Consider the following 23,678-nt stretch of genomic DNA (forward strand, 5'->3'; position numbering starts at 1 on the left):
AGGATGTGTTTTCATTGTTACAAATTGAACATAATTAAAGCATAGTGATTAATCACAAAAACAATATGTAATTATATATGTGTTTTCCGATGGTCTTAGGCGACCCCTGTGAAAGGGTCGTTCGACCCCCAAAGGGGTCGCGACCCACAGGTTGAGAACCGCTGCTCTAGAGGAAGGGGTGCCCAGGGACGCAGGCCAGGCTTTAACAAGAGAGTAGACATTGGACGTGTGCTTTGAGGGACAAGAAGCAGTTCATCTGGAAGAGGGAGCAGGATCCTACCAGGAAGAGGATGGAATGTGCAGAGGCATGAGCCATGCCCTGCATGTGAGACAAGGCAGGAGAGGTGTTTGCCACCGTGGGAAAAGATGTCTGAGTCATGCTAACGAGCTTGAATTCTATTATCATCACTAGGGAGATTGGATGTTAGCCTATTGCAAAGGCCCAAGAAATGATGGCTGGAAAAAAGGCTCCAGCCGGGGACATGGAGCATAAAGGAAGAGCTTATAGCACTTACTGCTGAAAGTGGGAGGGTGAGAGGAGAGGAGGGGTCCCTGCAAATTCGGTGGTGCTGCAGGTCACTGGGTTAGGAAACATGAGAGGAGCCATTCTTTTGGGTGAAGGATGAGAACACGTGTTGTTTTGAGCACGTTGGGTTTGAAGTAGGGTGAGGGATATAAAAGAAATGAAACTGCCCTCCAGTAGTTTCATTCAGTACCTCCCCTTTTAAGAGTCTTCTCATGAACTTAGAATGAACAAGGCAACTGTGAGTATAGCTAAAGCCATTAGGGACAGAAGCCTTGTCCACTCAGGAAGTCCTGTCCTTAATGTGTCCTTAACCCACATGTCACCTTATGGTGACTGCTTGTCTGCCTTCCCTGCTAGAATTTAAGCTCCTGAGAGCATGGAAGTATATTCTTGGCACATAATAGACACTCAATCTACACTTGGTAAATGAATTTAATTTCGTTGGGCTTAGTTTTCTCAAATAAGAAATGGGCTAATAACACTGTCCTTATCTATTCTATATACTTGGCTAAAGGGTTGTTAAGAGGATCAAATATGAAAATCTTTAAGCATTGTGCATTTTTCCATTTCATTTAGTACTGTTCTTATTTTCACTATTATTTTACTATGAATATTCTACTCCAGTAAAGAGAGAGGAGTGCGGTATGTGAATTATGAATGGGAAAAATCAAATACCAGAATTATTAGCTAGGAAATGATTCAGTTATGGTATCTTTCCTGCATGTGATTTTTATTAAAAAGTGATTTGTTTTTTGATTTTGGTCAATCCTCACCTGAGGATCTTTTCCCATTGATTTTTAGAGAGAGTGGGAGAGTGAGAGAGACACATCAATTGGTTGCCTCCACGCACTGCAGCTAGGGCTGGGGATTGAATCTGCAACTCAACTACATGCCCTTGACCAGGAATTGAACCTGCGACCCTTTGGTGTGCAGGCTGATACTCTAACCACTGAGCACACCAGCCAAGACAAAAATGATTCTTTTTTTTATCGGAGGGATTAAACTTTTGTCTCAGCAAATGGTAATAGGGCTGGACAAGACTAGAGTTGGGTAGGAAGTGGACTGTTTAGAATCTATAATAATAAAAGCATAATATGCAAATTGACCGAACAGCCAAACAACCCGTCCTGATGACCATGCTATGACAACCACTGGTGCCAGGCCAGCCAAGGTGGGTGGGACGTGATTGGTCAGGGGCCCAGTCATCATCCTATGATTGTCCTGCAGAGGGAGGCCCAGGCCATCAGTCAGTGGGATGATCAATCAGGGGGCTCCATGATCACCCCAAAGAGGGAGGCCCAGGAGGTGTGTGGATGGCAGATGGGGGCAACGCCAGGCCAAGGCGGGTGCTGGTGGGGGGCGGGGGGTGTGGCCGTGAGGCGGCCGGGGCCGCCGAGGCCTACCCTTGCACGATTTCATACATCAGGCCTCTAGTTGGACTATAAGAATGCAGGACTGAGGCCTGCCTCTTTACATGCTATAAAGTACTAGGTTTAAGTTATTTAAGTCTTAGCTTCTTTAGTTGTTAATAATAGAATCTTATTCAAACAAGGCAATTTACTGAAGAAGGATTTATAGTCTCTACGAGCAGGAGGTAAAGTGGATCTCATAACAGGTGGGTACAAGGAACTGGAAGTTAGGAACTAAGACCGTCCCCATCTCTCAGTCTCTTATTTACATTTCTCTGCACATCTGCTTCTTTTTCCTCCTTTGAAGATAGACTCTTCATTAGTGAATATTTGCTGGAGAATGGCTTCCTCAACCCTAAAATATTCTTAGTGCCTATTTTTGACTGACTTCTGGACTTGGTTCCAGTTCCAAATTCCTGGAGAGAAAATCTTACTGGCCTAACCAGTCCAGAACTCCATTTCTGGTGAAATCAGTGGTGGGGTGGGGGGGGGGGGGGCACACAGGTTATGTGAACACTAAGCTGAGCACTGAATGATGGGAATTCTTAGAGACAAGGAAGTAGGGTAGGTTGGTAGATGTATTATGTGAGTTGGCGATGATAGGACAAACCTTTAAATGAACCAGTTTCCACACACTATGCAACGTTACTTTGTAGTTTCACAAACCAGGCTGAAAGGACAAAGCAGAAACATACTCCCCTCCCTCTCCCCTATCTTGCCTTGTAGGGCTGGGCCCTCAGCCCAAGCCCCCTCCTTTTCTGAGTGACCACAAGAATGCCGGTATTGACCTAACTCCCCCAACCACCACCTGAGTGGACCAATGAAGCTCCAGGAATGCAGCTAAGGTCCTGATAAGGCTATAGTGGGGGACGGCCCAAGCCTCAGAATGTGCTGGTCACTTCCTGACCTTTGTGCTGTAAGACCCTGATGAAAAACCCTGACCTAAATGACCAATCTCTGTAACCCACGTCACCCCCTAAGCCCACCCAAATAACTAGCCCTATATAACCTTTGTTCTCTTGGAACTCGGGGCTCTCTCTTGCATCCAGTAATGGAGGTAGGGGGGGGACCAAGCGAGCTTGTATTAAAGACACTCTGCTTTTGCATCGGATTTGGTGCTCCCTGGTGGATCTTTGGGGGGTCTTGAAATCTGGGCATAACACAGGCTACACATCAGAAGCACCAGGAAAGCTTTGGATAAATACAGATTCTTAGAGCCCCCACTTTCCACCAGTGAATTACAATCTCCAGGGCCAGGGCCCAGGAATAAGCATTTTAATGAAACATTCCCAAAGATTATGTGATTGCTTTATGTTGTTGATTTATTGATGATAGCCATCTGACAGGTGCAAGGTGTTATCTCATTGTGGTTTTAATTTGCATTTCTCTGATGATTGGTGATGTTGAGCACCTTTTCATGTCTGTTGGTCATCTGTATGTCCTCTGTAGAGAAATGTCCACTTAGGTCCTTTGCCCATTTTTAAATTGGATTGTGTGTTTTTTTGGTGTTGTGAGTTTTTTATAAATTTTGGATATTAACCCCTTATCACATCTCATTGGTGAATATGCTCTCATAGGAATCCAGAGACTAATAAAGAATCTAGAGATGAGATATAATTTTGAAAGGCATTGGGGGTCAGAGGACCTTCAGCTAAAGGAACTGAAGAGTCCCTCCTTGTCTAGGACCCTTGCTTTTATTCACACAATTTGTCCTAAGGCAAGGTGGAGATAATACACTTCAATGGGTAAGGTTTCAAAGGGTACAGAAGCATTGTCAGTTTGGGGAATAGCCTACGGCTGTTCAGGTGTTTGGCCAGTAGGAGGCAATAACATGTAGATTAAGATGCCCTTTAAAGGTCTGACAGCCACAATCAGTTTCCTATTCAGGTTTGGGGAAATGCCTTTAGCCATTCCCAGATGGTGACTACATGTGTGACTCAACCCTGTTGAGTCCCCAAGTTTCATCAACCTTTTGATGGAACTCTTAAAATTATGACATGCTGGAATTGGTCTACGGCAATGAAATCTTACATTAGTGACAGCACAGATGGACCTGAAGGGCTATGCTAATGAGATAAGTTAGTCAGAGGAAGACAAATACCATATGATTTCACTTATATGTGGAATCAAAAGAGCAATATAAATGAACAAACAGAATAGAAACAGAGTCATAGATACCGAGAACAGACTGATAGATGCCAGAGGGGAGGGTATTGGGGAACTGTGTGAAACGGCGAAGTTTGCGTTGTTTTTTTACCCCTCATATATGTAGAAAAATAATCACGAGGCAGACCACGTCAGTCAACTGGTGTGTGCCGCTGGGATTCATACAACTGAACTCTCAATCAGTTTTACTTCTCCACCACAGTGGAGGAAAGGAGAAAACACAAGCAGTAGGTAGGGTCATTTGCTAGTAGGAAAGGGGGCTGGGATTCTACATTCATTTTGGAAACTGTAGAAATAATTGCTTGTGGGAAGACTGGCCCAAGGGAGTAGGGAGGAGCCAGATAAAATATATAGCCAGTAGTTTTCTGTTCTGAACAGTCAGCTTCTTTCAAGTCCAGAGGGCAGCTATTCCCAAGTTCACGTGGGGGACGGCAGGAGCATGCTCCTTTTGATGTTGAGCCCAGCTGTGCCTGTGAGCAGATGGATGAAGGTTTGCAAACCTTTTGTCAGGCATCACACACTGAAGGGCTGGAGGAAGTTGCACTCTTTCCTGCCTGAGGAGTACAGAACTTGATGTGTAGCTGGTATTCTGTAGGTTATATACTCAATTTTTGGAGCAGATCTTTGCAACTGACATTACTGAAGCATGTTCAAGTTCTAAGCAGAGAGCTAGGATGAACAAGATATTTTTAATGCTTTTCTAAAATGTCTTCTCTCACGTACAAAGGCTAGGTCCACTCTTCTCCTAAAGGCTCTCTGGTCATTAGCCAACAGAAGCAGGCTGCGTAGGACTTCCCACAGGGAAAATTAAAATCCAGTTCCTCTCCTTTTGTTACTTAGTCTCTAGGCTGAGAATTTGAAGGAGTAAGAGACACAGGATAAGGACGGGAGAGACTGAGTCTTTCTGAGAGTCTGCTCCTTTGCTGAAGGCCACTTTGAAAGGAAAGAAGAAGTCGAACGGCAATTTCCAGTCGGTTCTAGGTTGGCCCCGTGGAGGCTCTGGCTTCTGGGTAATGTCCACAAAGGTCACAGTAGTTGTCAAAGACATTTCCGTTACCTGGGGATCCTGCAGGAAGAAAGTGCATGACAGGTCTGCCCTTGGTACCAGTTTAAATAGCCCTCTACTTGACTTATTATAACTTTCCCTGCAGAAAGACCCAAACCAAATTGCTCTAAGCAAGATATACCTTTTTCTCACATTGGTCCTATGTAATTTTCTATGAGACACAGGAAATGAATTTGTCAGCAACAGTCCATGACACCAGAACTGTCAACAGTTATACCTACCTAAAGACTGATGCTAGCTTCCCCCAACTGGGGAACTGCCTGATATCAGAGAGGCCAGATGGCAAAACTGCTGTGACGTGCTTAGCAGCTCCACCTTATCAGGCTCCAGGGGGATCCAGGCTCACAAAGGGAAAGAAGGCTGAACCTAAAAGCCTCCAGAGACTAGAGCAAGCAAGTCTTCGTAGACCCGAAAGGCTCAGTAACAGGAGGCAACAGGGCGGCAGGGACAGAACATGGTTACTGAATGGGACTCCCTCAGTGCAAACAAGCAACACCCCCTTCCCCACCTCGAGAAGAGACTGGACAATTCAAATCAGAGAAATTCTGGGTTTAGAGACGTTGGGCATAAAGAAGGACTGAGTGAGGCACAGAACTGAAAATAAGGAAATTACTCTGTATGATGAAATGCCTTTCCTCATCTAGTTCCAAAATGTTGACTGATGGTCTTACAACTATACCGTTCGTTCATTAGGGAAGGCCTTTTTCTGAAGAACATTAGTAGTTCCACAGAAAGACAAAGATACGGACATCTGGCAGTTCCACAATGTTTTGGTCAATGACAACCATGTGTATGATGGTGGTCCCTTTAGGTTATAATGGAGCTGAAAAATTCCTAGTGTCCAGTGATGTAGCACTTATAAAGTCATAGCACAACAAATTACTCTCGCATTTGTGTTAATGCTGGTGTAAACAAGCCTACTGCGCAACGGTACCTCAAGGCCACACATCAGTCCGCTCACTCATGATCCCAGAGCTTTAGGTCTTAATAGCTTACTCTTTTTCTTTTTCAGTAGCATCTGTGTAAGAACCCAAGTTTATTCATACATAAAAACAAGCTGGTCTCAAACACACTTGAGAATGTAATACAAAATTGTTTTAGTCCTGTATTTCCACATAATGCAATGAGAATAACTTATTCTGAGTGTATCTCTGTTTTCTTAGTCCTCATAAAGAACAAGATTTCTGAGGTAAGTTCAGTCAGTGTGTTATATTTGAATTCTAAAGTCTAAATTTTTTCTATTTACATTTAAAAAATTATGTATAAGCAAAATTTGAAAATTCACTGTTTAGCATGAGCAGCAAGAACAGTGAAAAAATAAAAACAAAAAATGAAACCAAAGAAAAAAACAACCTCTCTCAAAGTCTAGTTATCTAAATTCTTTTATCAAAACAACAAAAGGCACATAGCCAAGTCAACTCATTTCTTTTAGTAGAGATTCAGTTGTCATATATGGTTGATTTATTTTATTTTTACCTTAACCTACAATATTTTATGATATTACTTCAGAAATTGCTACCGACATTCTGTTTTAACATTTTGTGAGATTTTAGGGGATTTTTTTTCTTCAATTTAGTTTACATGCAGCAAATTCCATTTACCCCAAATAAGATTTACTTTGTAAAAACATGAAAAGTTTGCATTAGGTTTTGTTTGGCTTTGGTAATAAAAAGTACATCATTTGTGTGTGTGTGTGTGTATATATATATATATACACATATATATATACATATATATATATATACATATATATATATAAAACTATATTACATTTTTATAATCTCAATTTTTAAACCATTATATGTAAACTGCATGTCGAATCATTTCAAATAAAAACTCATTATCAGAGAAAAAGCTGTGGATACCACCTCTTTATGTTTTGTAGCTACATATTTCAGACTATGAACTAGGACACATTCCTCTTTGATTCAGGTTTGTAACTCATTATTGAGTTGTAAGAGTTCTTTATTCTACATACAAGGACTTTGCCAGGTACGTGTATTGCAAATATTAACCCCTAGTCAGTGGCTTTTTATTTTTTGTCTTTTTGTTTCATTTTAACTTTTTCATTGAAGTATCATTTATATACAATAAAATGTACACATCTCAAATGTTCAGTGTAATGAGTTTTGACAGTTGTATATGTAACTAGACCACCAACTTACACTATACACAAGAATAAACACAGATAAAAGACTTCGTAAGTTGTGAAACCATAACAATCTTAAAACATAGGCAGTAAAATCTCAGACATCTCTCAGAGCAAAAGGCTCAGAGACTAAAGCAGCGGTTCTCAACCTGTGGGTCGCGATCCCTTTGGGGGTCGAACGACCCTTTCACAGGGGTTGCCTAAGACCATGGGAAAACACATATATAATTACATATTGTTTTTGTGATTAATCACTATGCTTTAATTATGTTCAATTTGTAACAATGAAAATACATCCTGCATATCAGATATTTACATTACGATTCATAACAGTAGCAAAATTAGTTATGAAGTAGCAACGAAAGTAATTTATGGTTGGGGGTCACCACAACATGAGGAACTGTATAAAGGGTCGCGGCATTAGGAAGGTTGAGAACCACTGGACTAAAATGTGTGACTATCACATTGAATATATAGTTATGGAAAATATTTTCTGTGGTTGAATCAACCAATATAGTAATAGTGGTATGATAATTTAAAAGAAACTAACCTACACTATAGTCTGGATTCGGGATATTAAAAAATCAGTAACCAGGCTGGGAGGGATCTACTTGAAAGTAAATTGTGTCAGCTCACTGTAACCAAGCATTAGCTGGTTACATAAATTGTCTCTCAGAAGTCAAAAATTATATAGTCATCAAAAATTATATAGTCATCAAAAATTATATAGTCATCAAAAATTATATAGTCATCAAATGGCTGATAAGACAGTCTAGGCTTTGCAAAGATTAGTGGTCCTTTATGAGCCATGACTTACCTTTATGGACTGACACTGGTACAGGAATCGTGCTCCCGACACATGAGCTTGTGGGTTCGACTGGAGGCCTATATATGCCCACAATACCTGGATCTCCAGGGACACTGGTATGATACAGCAAGAAGTGCAACCTGTAGCCTGCAGAGGGTAAAGAAGCATCTGCTTGAATTTCTGATGGCCACCTATAATCCATCACCATGCACTGAGTAGCCATTATTTCTTACACAGTCTACATTAACAGAGAAAGCAATGTGGCTTCTAAGTTCACATAGACCCTATTACTGTCCTTGATCATAGGAAAATTAAAATTCTAAAATGGAAATTACTAATATAGAGATTATAAAATGAAAGCCCATTTACAATGGCTATAAGGAGTGCTCAGTATGTCCAGTGGGACTGGCACAGTTGGTTGGAACATCGTCCCATGCACTGAAAGGTTTCTGGTTCAATTCCTGGTCAGGACACGTATGGAAGGCAACCAATTGATGCCCCTCGCCCTCTCTCCAAGCATGTCCTCAGGTGAGGATTAGAAAAATAATAAAAAGAAGTGCTCAGTGAGTGGTGCGCAGTCAGTATTGTGGAATGCCAGAAGAAGAAGAAACAGCCATTTCTGGTTGAGGATGGAACTGGGATGAGTAATATCTGACCAAGAAATGGCAATTAAAGGAGAATTCAGGTAGAGAGATGGCATATAACGAGGTATACAACTAGAACAGCACGTGATGCCATGGAGGGACATCATTGATTCATGTGAATCATAGTTACTGAGTGTCTCCTATGTGCCTGGCATGTACGAGGCACTGGCCTTGAGCAGACACTTGCCTGAAGCAAAGGATTGAACACAGGAGCAGTGAAAAGTTAAGGAAGAGGCATTTCAGTGATTATGAAGTCTAACAAGTCGTCTGACCCTTGGAGGATTAATTCTAAGATGCAGGAAGGACTGATGGAAGTGAGTACTTTAATCAGTAGGTTACTATAACTTAGCAGATACAAACTATCCTCAGATATGCTTTGTGCTTTTCTAGCTTCATACTTCTTTATAGTAAGGCTCAGATATAGGCAATAACGTGCATAAACTGGGAGCAGGAGAAGACAGGCCATGTTTATGTTTATTAAGTAACAAACTGGTTTTTAAGTGGCTGCACCATTTTGCAGTCCCACCAACAATGTCTGAGGGTTCCAATATTGCCTCATCCTTGCCAACACCTGTTATCCATCTTTTTAATTATAGACATCCTAGTGGGTGTGAAGTGGTATCTCATCATGGTTTTGCAATTTTCTAATGGCTAATGATGTTGAATATTTTTTCGTAAGTTTGTTCCAAATATTTTTAAACATTTTTCTTTTCATTTATTCTACATTTGGAACATTTTCCCATGTTGTCAAATGCTCTTTGGAAATGTGATTTTAACATGCAAATTTAAGAATAATAAAGAGTAGTTCCACTAGAATCTCAATCCAACCCCTTCCTGTATTCAGCCAGGTAGCATCCAAAATCCACACTCCCTCAGCATGGCTTTGAAGTTTAAGAGAACTCAATTTGACTTCAGTTGCCTAAAGGCTGGATCAATACATGTGTTTACTTATCCCCCAAATCTCCGCAAAAGGAAAGAAGTATATAAGGATTAAAGTCAGAATAGTGCTGAGAAAGGGAAAAACATTACTTAAAAATAGTATCTAAGGGGAAAAGTCTTTCAAAGTCTGAACTAAAACGCCAAGGTAAAATAGAAAAAGGACTGATAAGTTTCACAACATAAAAGTCAACTTCTGCATGGCAAAAAACACCATAAACAAAGTCAAAAGACAAATGACAAACTCAGAAAAAAAAAATTCTGCAAATCAAATCACAGGAAAAAAAAACATTTCTCAAATATGCAAAGATTTCCTGTAAGTCATAAGACCAATAATTCAATAAAAATGGGCAAGTGATATATATAGATCACAGTGAAGAAAACACAAATTGTCCAACCATATGTCAAAATACTCAACCTTATTCATAGAGAAAAATAAAACTACACTGGAATGCTATTTTCACTTAGAAGAGCGAAGCTTAAAAAATTCAAAAACACAGTATTGATGTAAGTTTGGGGTAACAAGCAGTCTCATGGATGGATGGAGGGACTACAGATTGATATAACCTGTATAGAGAATGAATTGGCAGTAGTTATTAAAATTTTAAATGCCTATACCCTTTGATCTAGAAACTCTTACTTCTAGGATTTAACATATAGGTTTATTCTCACATGTATGGTGTGGTAACCTGAATGAGGTTATAAAATGCCGCATTGTATATAATAGCAAAACTCGAAAAACACCTGAATGTCCATTCATAAAACTGGTAAAATTATGGTTCATCTGTACTTTTTGAAATTTTCAAGCCAAGTGTATGTATTACTTATACAGAAAAATAAATAATTTACATTTTTAAATAAAAAGAAAATTAAAGGTACAGCAACCTAAAGAGAGGAGGTAAGGGGAAGGCAAAAGAGGAAGAAAATAGAAGAACACAGCAAATTTCCTTATTTTAGTCAGACTGCAGTCAAGAGAACTCATCTAGTGGGCCACCCGAAAAAGTAAAAACATAACAGCTGGATGAGGTGAGTTCAGGGGCAGGGGGTATTGAGGTTTTTAATTTAATAAATTAAATTTCTGACTTGGTAATGTATTGTTATTAAATGTAAAAATACAAATTTTATAACAGAAAGAACATAATTTCAACCTCAAAGAAAGAATCTGTGCTGATCAAATATTCAGGAATGCAAGAATATTTGAAATATATATGTAATATATTTTTCTCTTACAATGAGGAAGGTTGATTTTTTCAAATATTTTTATTGATTTCAGAGAGGAAGGGAGAGGAAGAGAGAGATAGAAACATCAATGATGAGAGAGAATCAATAATCAGCTTCCTCCTGCACGTCCCACCTGGAGGATCGAGCCTGCAACCTGGGCATGTGCCCTTGACCAGAATCGAACCCTTCAGTTCACAGGCTGATGTTCTAGCCACTGAACCAAACTGGCTAAGGCAGTAGTTTGATTTTGAACCACAGAGCAATCTCTAGATTTTCTACCTTCAAATTTTTCTCTCAGGAAATAAGTTAAATATAAACCTAACCTGAAATAATGACATCAAATGGGCATGATTTCTTATATTCTTACTAGAAGCCTGGTGCACAAACTCGTGCACAGGTGGGGTCCCTCGGCCTGGTCGGCAATTGGGGCCAATTGGGGCTGTCTTGCCCAGTCCCAATCGGGCCAGTCGACTCAGGGGAGGGACCGTGGGAGGTTGGCTGGCCATAGGAGGCTGGCTGTGGGAGTGCACTGACCACCAGGGGGCAGCTTCTGCGCTGAGCGGCTGCCCCCTGGTGGTCAGTGCACATCATAGCGACTGGTTGTAACAGTCACTTAGGCTTTTATATATATAGACTAGAGGCCCGGTGCACGAAATTCATGCACTGGGGGCAGGGGAGTTTCCCCTCAGCCGAGATGGGCCCTCTCGCAGTCTGGGAGTGCTCGGGGAATGTCCGACTGATGGCTCAGGCCCGGAGGGAGTGGGCCTAAGCCATCAGTCGGACATCCTTAGTGCTGACGTGGAGGCGGGAGAGGTTCCCGCTACCACTGCTGTGCTCACCAGCTGTGAGCCCGGCTTCTGGCTGAGCAGTGCTCCCACTGCGGGAGCGCATTGACCACCAGGGGGCAGCTCCTGCGTTGAGCGTCTGCCCCCTGGTGGTCAGTGTGCATCATAGAGACTGGTTGTTTTACTGTTCGGTCAATTTGCATATTAGCCCTTTATTATATAGGACTAGAGGCCTGGTGCACGAACGCGTGCACGGTGGGGTCCGGCCAGCCTGCCTCAATCGAGCCGGGCTGGCTGGGAGGAAGGGCTGTGAGAGGTTGGCTGGCCAGCCCACCCCCAATCAGGGTGGGGGGGCGATCAGGGGATGGGGCCGGCCAGGGAGAGGGGCTGTGGGCAGTTGGCCAGCCAGCCCCATCCCCTGGCCGAACTCCCGGTTGAACTTCTGGTTGAGGGGACAATTTGCATATTAGCCTTTTATTATATAGGATGATAACCACATTATTTATGGAAATAGGGCTGGTTTTAATTTCAACAGAATGGGGATGCAAGTCCTGGTCAGACAGGTATTTCTCTCCTTACTGAAACACTGCAGTTCCTGCTGAGGATCGGGGTCCACTCTGCCTTCTGAGCTGGGTCAGCGTTACCAAAGATGGCAACATGTTCTGGTCTGGGCCTCCCGTGAAGAGTCTGGTATATCTCTTGCTGTAAGTGGTTGCAGTCCACCTTTTTCAGCCTGAAATTAAATATCATGGAAGCTGCAGTCCAATGCTAACTCAATAATGTAACCATATTCTCATATTAATCCAAATATTAGAAACTAGAGGTCTGGTGCACAAAATTCGTGCACTTGGTGGGGGGGGGGGTCCCTCGGCCCAGCCTGCGCCCTCTTGCAGTCTGGGAGCCCTTGCCAACCATAAGCCTGGCTTCTGGCTGAGGGCGCTCCCCCTGTGGGAACGCATTGACCACCAGGGGGCACCTCCTGCATTGAGTGTCTGCCCCATGGTGGTCAGTGTGTGTCATAGCGACCGGTTGTTCTGCTGTTCGGTAGATTTGCATATTAGCCTTGTTATTGTATAGGATAATAGAATAAAATGAATTGGAGGGAAAAAATCTTCGGTAGGTATAGAGGACTGTCAGAAAACTCTTAGCATTATGAATATCATTTAGATTCTAAGACTATTCCTAACTAGCAATCTCTGAACTCTCATTCAAAATATAGAAGTTACCATATCAACATAATCCCTAAATAGAGACAAAATTGTGGGAAATGATGGGGGAGCAATGAATTACCTGAGTTTGCATCCAGACATTGCATTCACCCCAAATTGTACTTTGTGTCTCCTGACAGAGCAAGTTCCATCACCCTGGCTCTGCAAGAGGGTCATCTGAGTTAGGAAGTGATGGTCAAGGAGGTCATAACAGAAGAAAAGTAGGCAGACTGGAAAATGTATGCTCTTATTGTTTCCTTAATACTACTTACATTTTATTAATATCATGGTATCGTTCAAGTTGCAATTCGTTTTCTTCTTTTAAGAATTAAAAAGCACACAGAGATAGTGTTTTTCCAAAAATGGTTAAGCACACACCAGCATATAAATACCTCATTAAATAAAATCAGTCACGATCTTCACCTTCAGCCAGTCTAAGATGTTTTAAAGCCTTTGGTCGTATCACCATTTGAGAATACACTGAATTAATGGCTTGGTAAAGGAAGTCCTGGATACCTAAAAAATGGGGGACTGCAGAATTGGGAAATCCAAAAGATCAGCAGCTGTAGCTTTTCTCATTAGTCTGCAACAGGCCACTCAGCCCCAGAAAGGATACAGAGTGACTTACGTCACCAGTTAGAGCCAAGAGTGGCTTCCCAACAATGTAGCCAGGATTCCCACTTCTAGGACCAGGAAGGGAAGTGGCTGTGCTCTGAAAAGCCTGCAGAAAGAGTAAAGAAAGTCACTTATGGAGGAAAGCATGCTCTCACACCTTCCTCTGCTTTCTTCACTCCCTTCCTTAAGGCAATACAGGAAGTTAGCTGCACTGGGGGCCTCCTTCCACACTGTAGGATTTTGCAAAAATTTCTATTCCAATGACTTCCATTTGTATCCCCTGAAGTAAATCCTGAGTGATCGGAATATTAAAATTTACTATATAATTTCACTGTATGGCACTGCTAACAAGGGTTACAAGCAAAGATCTATTAACCCTGTTTTTAAAAAATTACTATCAATTTAGGTCTATGTTCAGCCTGGCTGAAAGGAGAAGAATTTAAATGTAATTCATAAATATATTTTAATTAACTATAGATTTTCCAGAGATGAACTCGGAAAGACGAGACTTGGTTGATCACTTGGAGGCAGAGCTGAGAAAAAAACTGGACTCGGCAAGGTTCAAAAAGTAGCAGCAGAAGAAAGCCAAAGGTGGTGATCAAGATTGGGAACTTAGGTTAAGTGAGGAACGATTAAAACACTGAATGCCATTTACATTTTTGACAACGTTCATAAATACACAGACAAAAATTCATACTCACTGTAAGCACGTAAGCTCAAATAATACATAAATATAAAAGTGAAAAAAGTATCTACTGAATGCACAGAAATATGAGAATTTCTGTGAGATGATGGCTGAGTTTATGATTCAAAATGACTATTTAAAAAGAGTTTGGATTTGACATTGAATTCCTGCTTTGCTGGGGGCCAAGTAGAGAATCAGAGAAAATGTTAATGAACAGGCACTGCTGAATCCCTATCACTAGTAGTTCAATTATGGCAAACTAGATGTGGAGGCCTCTTGCACAGTGACACCAGTGTGCTCTATGGTTCCCTGGGCCTTGACTCTGTGCTATAGCAGTGTCTGTTCTTTTCCTCTGTACTGAAGGGATTATGTATCCTTGTAAATGTATTCAGGAAGTGCGCACACTATAAAAAGAAATGCCTCAACTGACAGACTGAAGTAGGCCTTCATATTCTCACTCTACTTCACACGTGTTACAGACACAGAGGAACTATATTCCTTCCCGCTCTGTCCCCCATAGGAGAAGGGCCCTTACCCTGAAGTGAATGATGAACTGCTGCTGTAAGGAAGCGCCTGGCTCAACAGTCAGGTTGGTTTGTCCAAAACTGACAGAGACCTTCTGGATTCCAAAAGTCCCATTGGTCTCTATCTCATAGATGACCTGCAATACAAAAGTAGAATTGATTATAATAAAGATTATTTAGTGGGCCAATTATGTGTAATTTAAATTTTCTGTCTTTAAGGGTTTTATTATAAACTAGAGGCCTGATGCACAAAATTTGTGCAAGGAGCTTGGCCCTCGCAGCTGCGGTGGCTGCCTTGGCCCTCACAGCCCCAGCTTCCTCCAGAAGATCGTCTGGCTGTCCGGTCTAATTAGCATATTATGCTTTTATTATTATAGATGAATGAGGGCACAGCATGGTAACTACTGTGAACAAATCTGTATATCTGAACGTTGATAAAAGAGTAGATCTTGAAAGTTCTCATTGCAAGAGAAAAATGTGTAACTGTGTGGTGATGGTCGTTAACTCACAACTGTAAACCTACTTTTGCCCACCCTGTTACATATATCAAATCATATTGTACACAATATTGAAACTAATTCAATATTATATGTTAACTAGAGGCCCGGTGCACAAAAATTTGTGCACTTGGTGGGGAGGGGGGGGGGGGTCCCTCAGCCCGGCCTGTGCCCTCTCACTGTCTGGGACCCCTCGGGAGATAACGACCTGCTGGCTTAGGCCTGCTCCCGGGTGGCAGAGGGCAAGCCCAATCCCTAGGTGCAGCCCCTGGTCGGGCTCAGAGCAGGGCCGATTGGGGAGTTGGGGTGCCGCCCCCTGTCATGCACAGAGCAGGGCGGATCAGGAGGTTGCGATGCCACCCTCAGTCACGCTCAGGGTAGGGCCGATGGGGGGTTGGGGCACCGCCCTGTCACACTCAAGGCAGGGTCGATGGGGAGGTTGCGGCGCCACCCCCGTCACGCACAGAGCAGGGCCAATCAGGGGGTTGGGGCGCTGCCCCCTGTCACGCACAGAGCAGGGCCCATCAGGGGGTTGGGGAGCTCCCCCCGTCACGCACAGAGCAGGGTGGATCAGGGGGTTGGGGCACCGCCCTCTATCACCCACAGAGCAGGGCCGATCAGGGGGTTGGGGCACTGCCACTGTCACACTCGGGGCAGGGCCGATGGGGAGGTTATGGCTCTACCCTGTCACACACAGAGCAGGGCCTGTGGGGGGTGGTGGGGGGTTGGGGCGCCACACCCTGTCACACACAGAGCAGGGCCGATGGGGAGGTTATGGCTCTACCCCATCACACACAGAGCAGGGCCCGTGGAGGGGGGGGTTGGGGCGCCGCCCTCTATCATCCACGGAAAAGGGCCGATCATAGGGTTGGGGCGCCGCCACTCTCACACTCAGGGCAGGACCAATGGGGAGGTTATGGCTCTACCCCGTCACACACAGAGCAGAGCCAATCAGGGGGTTGGGGCGCCGCAACCTGTCACACACAGAGCTGCAGGGTGATCAGGGGTTTGGGGAGCTCCCCCCTATCAGGCACAGAGCAGGGCTGATCAGGGGGTTGGGGCGCCTTCCCCTGTCACACTGATCCCGGTGCTGGGAGGCATATTACCCTTTTACTATATAGAATAGAGGCCTGGTGCGTGGGTGGGGGCTGGCTGGTTTGCCCTGAAGGGTGTCCTGGATCAGGGTGGGGGTCCCCACTGGGGTGACTGGTCAGCCTTGGTGAGGGGATGATGGCTATTTGCAGCTGGTCACACACCCTTCAGGGTGGGGGTCCCCACTGGGGTGCCTGGCCAGTCTGGGTGAGGGGCTGAGGGCTGTTTTCAGGCTGGTGGGTGACTGAAGCTCCCAACTGCTCCTTTTTTTCTTTTCTTTTTTTTATTCTGGGCCAGCTTTAGCTCTGGCTCCAGCTCTGAGGCCTCTGCTGCTGAAAGCAGGTATCTGGTTTGTTTGGGTTCTATAATCGAAACACTGTATCAACTCCAGCTCTGAGATCCCAGCGGGCTGAAAGCAGGTTTCTGGGGTTTTGTTTAGCTTCTATACTTGTAACAATGTTTCAAACTGCAAGCTCAGAGGCCGGCAAGGCAGGCGGGGAACGTTGGTTTCCTCCGTCACTGAAACAAGCAAGCCTCATGTTAGTTTCAAGCTGCCTGGCTGCCGGCCGTCATCTTGGCTGGCAGTTAATTTGCATATCTCACTGATTAGCCAATGGGAAGGGTAGCGGATGTACGCTAATTACCATGTTTCTCTTTTATTAAATAGGATTATATCTCAATTAAAAATATAGCCAAATGAGGGCGAATAAACAAGTAGTCTTAAAAACACATGAGAAAAGAGACTGGATAGAGCTCTTAAAAGGTCCATGGGAGAGGGGAGTTTTAAGATTTGAAAGGGAAGAAAAATAAGTTTTGATTGTGTGCAGAGGAAGGTGAGAGAAGCACAGGTAGGTGGATGGAAACCTGGTTTACTTGGCTGTCCCATGTCTGAGGATGAGGAGAAATAGCAGCTGGAGATGGAAATTATAAGCAATTGATCCTTAGATTTCTGTACATAGTCTTTAAAGTTACGCTTTAAGGTAATTTTTACTTCTGTAGGTTGATTAGAAGAGAGAGAACAGAGGAAAAGTTGATTTAGTTTATTTCAGATCTTCAGATGATACTGACTTCGCTAACGGAAGAAAACATGGTCAGTAAGAACCCTAAGAGACTGCCTATCAACAGAGGAGTCAGAAATACTCTTAATGTTCACGACACGCAATACTGGAGGACGGTAGCAGTGGAAACGGCTGAAACATGGTAGGGAGGAAGGGGATGGGCTCAATTCTTGACATGTTAATTTTCAGGTAATGCACAAAACTTCATGTGGGGTCGGTGTGGTACTGAAGATGAGGTACCTCAGTTATGGCGAACAACATTCATCAATCCAGAACTTGAGGTCCCCATTCCTACCTGGGAAACAGCATTCTGACAAGTGTTTCCAGCCAACAGAGGAGAACCAGCCTGTGAGACGGGTGTTACAGGAACCTGGAACTAGCAAGGGAAAGAAGCAAATCAACTAAAATTGAAAGCAGCATTTTCTCTTTTAGCTACATGTCAGCTAAAATGAGTATTTTTCATTTTGACCAGCAACTTTCTTTCTCCTTCCGCTGCCAGACTACAACTTAAGTTCAAGTCACTGTCATTCTAAGCCAGCACATCTCAAAACATATTTCTCAGAACGTTGATTCTGAGATATAACATAAAGGTTCCATAGTCAATTAAATTTTAGAAATATGTATTTGATACTTGCCTCTTAGGGATTACGAGGGCCCTTAAGCCTATTAAAGACTCCAAGAAGTCCACCCTAAATATAGTGTTAATATTTCCCAAACTTATCTAACAACCTTTTTTTTTAATATATATATATTTTATTGATATTTTACAGAGAGGAAGGGAGAGGAATAGAGAGAAACATAGATGAGTAGATGAGAGAGAAACATCGATCAGCTGCCTCCTGCACGCCCCCAACTGGGGATGTGCCCGCAACCAAGATACATGCCCTTGACTGGAATTGAACATGGGACCCTTCAGTCCGCAGGCCGACGCTCTATCCACTGAGCCAAACCGGTCAGGGCCTAACAACCTTTTGAATTCTTAATTCATATAATACTTATTAATCGTATAGAACACATGGAAAACATTGTTTTAGACTCACACTTAACATTTTGATACATCACAAATGCATTTTCTTTCACCATTATAATCAAGACTGAAATTGCCTTAGATGCAAAGGGACCAAATATTCACTTTACTTTTTCCTGATGAGCAGCATCATACCTTCATACTCTGCAGATCAGTCATACCTCTTGGCACCTAGAATAAGAGAAAAGCAAGAAAATGAGTATGCACACATCTTAGAGAAAATCTCCAGGAGCTTGCATTTTCACATTTGGGGGGGGGAAATAAATCAACATATTAGAATCATTTGCTTCCTCTCTTCTACCTGACTCTTCTTTACACTAAAACGCCAGGAGAAAGCAGAAGGGAGGTTGGATGGACTGTGATGCCCATCTACTCTGAGCTCTACTGAAGTTTTGATGAAACAGTGAGATGTCACCCTTCTCACCCTCCCTAGCCAATCCCATTAGCCAGGAGGTTGAAAATCTCTAATCATGGCCCTAACTGGTTTGGCTCAATGGATAGAGCGTCGGCCTGCGGACTGAAGGGTCCCAGGTTCGATTCCGATCAAGGGCATGTACCTTGGTTCAAAGCACGTCCCCAGTAGGGGGTGTGCAGGAGGCAGCTGATCAATGTTTCTCTCTCATTGATGTTTCTAACTCTCTATCCCTCTCCCTTCCTCTCTGTAAAAAATCAATAAAATATATATTATTAAAAAAAAGAAAATCTCTAATCATGGCTATATAGCCCTAATTCTTTCATCTTTCTTCAGACAATAGGACTTCCAGGCCCTCTGCCTTTTATGTAGCTCTTGGGCATTCTGACTTCCAAGTTAGTGCTTTGCCCACAACCCAGCAGTGGGCAGCATGTTGACTTTAAACCCATAGTGCTGACAGTGGGAGAGAAGGGATACCCACCTTCAAGACTGTGAAGTTGTAGTAAGAGACAGCATTGAGGGCTGGATCCAAGGTGCAGCTGTTTGCCAGATTCTTGAAGAAACGGACACAGGTTGTACTTTTACTCTCCAAGAAACCTTAACGCACAAAGAATTAAGGGGGTGGTAAATGAGAAAGCCTATTCTAACTTGAAGAAAAAGGTTGGCACTTCTGCTCTGACTCACCTGCAGGATTGCTCTCGATACAGAGTCCCCCAGCTCCAACTCCTGCAGGCTGCCTCAGCAAGCTTAGTACAGACCACTCTGAGAAGTAAGTCAAAATGGGGTCCCCAGCCTGAACAAAGCATAGCAGAAACTTATTCACCATGAAAGTGGACAGAAGTCCACCAGAAACAAAAATTAATTCAGCTTGTTCATGTGGACAACACCGCTCTCCCAAAGAACGGACAGCGGTTTACCTCACTGCAGTGGGGGACCTCAAAGATACCAGTCACTTGTTGGTTATGAGGGAAACATCAAACCCAACAATCCCATCCCCTTCCCCTGGCTCACCCTGTAAAAAGGTGCTGGCGACTGCGTCTGGAATGTTGAATTGAATGAGTTGCCTCCAAACTCTGTAGCTGGGGTCTGGAAGTTGGATGCATTGACTTTTTGGGGCTTCTGGAAGTAGTTTAATTTTGCTAAAATGTGTTTAGAAATAAAAGGGTTTTAGATAAAAGCAAAATATTTATTTTTAAATGGTTTGCATGCCAAGTAACTAATATTTTTATTGAGGCATAATATACACACAGTAAGCTTAAGTATACAAACGCAGTAATCTTAAGTGTAAACTCAAAAGAATTTTTACAGCCTTAACCGGTTTGGCTCAGTGGATAGAGCGTCGGCCTGCAGACTAAAAGGTCCCAGATTCGATTCTGGCCAAGGGCATGTGCCTTGGTTGCGGGCACATCCCCAGTGGGGAGTGTGCAGGAGGCAGCTGATCGATGTTTCTCTCTCATCGATGCGTCTAACTCTCTATCCCTCTTCCTTCCTCTCTGTAAAATATCAATAAAATATATGTTTTTAAAAAAAGAATTTTTACAAATCTACATAATATTATTACTACTACTCAGATTAAGTTATAAAACATTTTCCCAGAAGGTTCCCAATCAATACTCCATCTTGAGTTAACAATTCTGATTTCTATCACCTTCTAATTTATTTGTAATCTGTTAAATGAATTATTGTTTTAGTATTAGTTTCAGAGATAAGAATATAGCCAACACAATAGAAAACAGTATGGAGGTTCCTCAAAAAATTAATAATAGAGTTACCACATGACCCAGCAACCCCACTTCTGAGTATATAATCCATCCTTTCTAGAAGCTGATCATTTACCTTGGGAGACACAATGTTTATATAAATGGAACAATCCTAAGTATCCTATAGTTTCCAAGGGAATGACTCTCCTGTGTTGTTGGGGAAAGAAAGTTCAAAGCTACCGGTCCAGAGCAGTAGCAGGAAGGTATAGGAGGCAGGAGGGGAGAGCAAAAGCAAGGAAGGCCAGTTGGATGCTATTGCAATAGCTCTGGAGCAGTAAGGCTGGAACTAGAAGGCAGTGGGAGATTTAGAAAGGATGGGGCAGCCGCAGCTAATGTGTTATAGCTATCATCAGCACATTCCCAAGTCTATTTAAAAACCTTAATAATAACCACCACCCCTCATTGCTAGTGCACTCTAACGTTAACAGAGCACTTTCACATCCAGGGTTAGTATTATTATTATTGCTTATTTCGCAACGGAAGAAATGAGACTGGAAATGCCAAGGGATTTGTCCAAGTCTGAGCAGCTGGTAAGTAAATGGCAAGGCTGAGATCTGACTCTAACGCTCTTTCTCCTACTTCATTGCTTCATAAAATAAAAACAAGGTTGGTATATAGGTCATTTTTCAAAGACATTCATTCATGTACTATTTGGTGCCTCCTATGTATCGCTTGCTGGAGATTCAGTGAGAGCCTTCATGGAGATTGTATCAAGTAGGGGAACAGAATCTACCTGGAATTATCTGGGCCAACAGGGATGATTGAAATTAAACTTCTGTATGGGTTTTCTGACCCATAGTGAATAGGGCATTAAAAACCTGCAAATGTTCACTAATAAGGGAAAGAGAGAGGGGGCAGGTGGAGAAGAGGATGATAGAAATTCTCAAAGGAGAAAAAAAAGTTTAAACCCAAAACAAAAGGACAGAGACAAAACCAGCTTTCCATGAATGGTAGGCAATAAGAACCAACACGCTTCTACTCACAGTTGTTCACGTGGACACAAAACTGCTTAATTCCATTTACATCCACGAAAACTCTTGAAGGAAATGGGGAATTACTCCTGAAGATAAGGGAGTTGTCCACACAAACCCAACTTGAAGACCTGGGAAGACACAGGATGAAGGAGGTACATTTAGAAGCACGGGGCTAGGTCCAAACAAGGCTGCCCCATAGATGTCAGTCAGATGGCAGAGAACGGCTCTTTGGGCAGCCACCGGACAACACGAAGGTCCCAGTCTCTGGGACAGCCGGGCTCTAAAGATCCCGAAGAGCAAAGTCACTTCTGGGAACACCAGGGCGATCCCACCCACGGTGGAAAGGAGGGAGGCAGGCAGCAAGGATCTCTCTCCCTACTTCCAACTATTACCCACTCCAGGGCCCCCACCCGCTCTAGGGCTCACCCTGCACGGGCAGCTCACCTCACGCTTCCCGGAAGGCAGAAGGAGAAAACGGTCCTCGGGTGGAGAAGAGAGCAGTCTCTGTCGCAGCAGCAATTTATATCGCAGGTTCCAGGAGTCAAGTCGCAGACACAGACCGGTAAGACTACGAAGGTGCAACATAAAGGAGAGCGAAGGGGATGAGGAGCCCTGAATTCTTCCAAGTGCATTCGAATTCCCCTCTTCTGGCAGCCCCAAACCTCACTTGGTAGCAATTCACTTTGCTCACAGAATGTTAGAACGAAGCCTGTAGTTCCCATCACCCCCCCTCCCCTCACCTGGGAAGAGGTCCGTGGCCCCATCTCCAGGCGCTGAAGGGGTCCCCAGCGTAGGGAACACGGAGGAGGTCCCAGGCCCAGCCCGCGGAGTTTCAGTCCCCTCCGAAGAGGGTTCAAGGGTCCCGCCCTGCGACCCTGGCCCCAAGGAGGTGGGCCCCGGCCCTGGCGGGGAGGAGGACGGCTGAGGACGGACGCCCTCGGGGACCAGCAGGAAGAACACCTGCAGGAGCGCGAGCGGCGAGGTGTGCATGGGGCCGCTGAGGTCCCCGAGTGTTTGCAGTGCCTTTCGGCGGTCGCCGGACGCGTCGCTAGGGGATGGAGGGGGCTGAGGGGAGCAGTCGCAGAGCGTCTGACATCATCTGTTTGCCTCTGCTCATTGGCTCATGGTGGTGGCTGAGAACTCTTCAGCCAATAGAAAGCGGCGTTGTTACAGCTCTTTGGGCATCGTTTAGTGTGCGCCCTCCTCCTTAGGCCGGGCCCCGCCTCCGTCGCTTGGCAACCGCCAAACTGGCGAAGGCGCCCTCGCCCCGCCCTCCGCTAGGTGGCAGTAGAGGTTCAGCGGAAGGACCAGTGCCGCAGGGGCCGAGCGGGCTTCCGGGCCCAGAGGCCTGAGCCCTGCCTTTGATGGAGGGAAACCCCAGAGTCTGGAACGAGAATTGCGTATCTTTTCCACCCGGATTCTAAGCAAATATAATTCCACGAAGGAAAATACAGCAAAGATACATACCTTAAAAAAAAGAGTCTCACCTAAATTTTGTACTGGGGAGCGGGGGGAGAGAATATATTAGAAAGATTCAGCTTCTTACATTTTAACACTGAGAAATTACTAAAACATATCAACCTCAATAAATGTGTGAAATCATTAAATGTGGACGGCTTGTTTGTTACTACAAAAAAAAATAGAGAAGGGGGTTGAAACAATGGAGTGGGGAAAAATGTGAGAAGATAGAGAAGGAGTAAGGAAAGGAGACATTTTCTAGGGGGTGAAGAGAAAATAAGATTCGGGGATGGAAATAGCCACGGGATGGAGAAGAAAACTTTTTTTTTTTTTTTTTTTTTTTTGCTATTACAAACCGCTCCTTTCTGTGGCCCTCTTTGGGAAATGTGTGGCTCTTCTGCTTTTCTAGAGCAGCACTGCCGATGGAACGCCCTGCAATGCTGGACATGTTCTGTACCTGCACTTTCAACATAGCAACAACCGCAGGCTCTGTGTGGCTTCTGCGCCCTTGAAATGTGGCTGCAGTGACTGCAGAGCTGAATTTAAAGATTTTCATTCCAAGTTGAATAACTGCATGTGACTAGCAGCTACCATGCTGGGTAGCACAGCTGTCGATGATGAAAATCTTGCTCCAGCTGGCCCAGTGCTCTCCTCAGCC

At 43.8% G+C, this 23,678-nt stretch overlaps 1 protein-coding gene across 2 annotated transcripts; it reads right to left on the minus strand.

The window, feature by feature from the left end:
- Positions 1-3,021: 3,021 nt before the first annotated feature.
- Positions 3,022-22,679, minus strand: TCTN3 (tectonic family member 3). 2 transcript variants are annotated; one of them, XM_081104362.1, is made up of 15 exons: positions 22,303-22,679; positions 22,007-22,130; positions 21,572-21,690; positions 19,840-19,967; positions 19,513-19,621; positions 19,310-19,425; positions 18,552-18,587; positions 17,685-17,765; positions 14,754-14,879; positions 13,535-13,639; positions 13,001-13,095; positions 12,290-12,443; positions 8,134-8,271; positions 5,289-5,318; positions 4,244-5,167 (listed from the first exon to the last, which is right to left on the minus strand). In XM_081104362.1, the coding sequence occupies exons 1-14, from the start codon at positions 22,550-22,552 to the stop codon at positions 5,307-5,309; spliced, it is 1,593 nt and encodes a 530-aa protein (XP_080960488.1). In that variant the 5' UTR covers positions 22,553-22,679; the 3' UTR covers positions 4,244-5,167; positions 5,289-5,306. The 2 variants fall into 2 exon arrangements, with proteins under 2 accessions (XP_080960487.1, XP_080960488.1); XM_081104361.1 differs by lacking the exon at positions 5,289-5,318 and having other exon boundaries at positions 3,022-5,167.
- Positions 22,680-23,678: the final 999 nt, after the last annotated feature.

This window comes from Myotis nattereri (assembly GCF_964212035.1).
Source record: "Myotis nattereri genome assembly, chromosome: 13".
Lineage (NCBI taxonomy): Eukaryota > Metazoa > Chordata > Mammalia > Chiroptera > Vespertilionidae > Myotis > Myotis nattereri.

Excerpts from the sequence above, each read along its gene's own strand:
- TCTN3 (XM_081104361.1), bottom strand. The coding sequence starts at position 22,552 with ATGCACACCTCGCCGCTCGCGCTCCTGCAGGTGTTCTTCCTGCTGGTC. Across the intron at positions 19,968-21,571 it reads TTGTGTCCACGTGAACAACT|CAAAATTAAACTACTTCCAG; the intron begins GTGAGTAGAAGC and ends AACACATTTTAG. Across the intron at positions 12,444-13,000 it reads ATGTCTGGATGCAAACTCAG|GCTGAAAAAGGTGGACTGCA; the intron begins GTAATTCATTGC and ends ATTTAATTTCAG.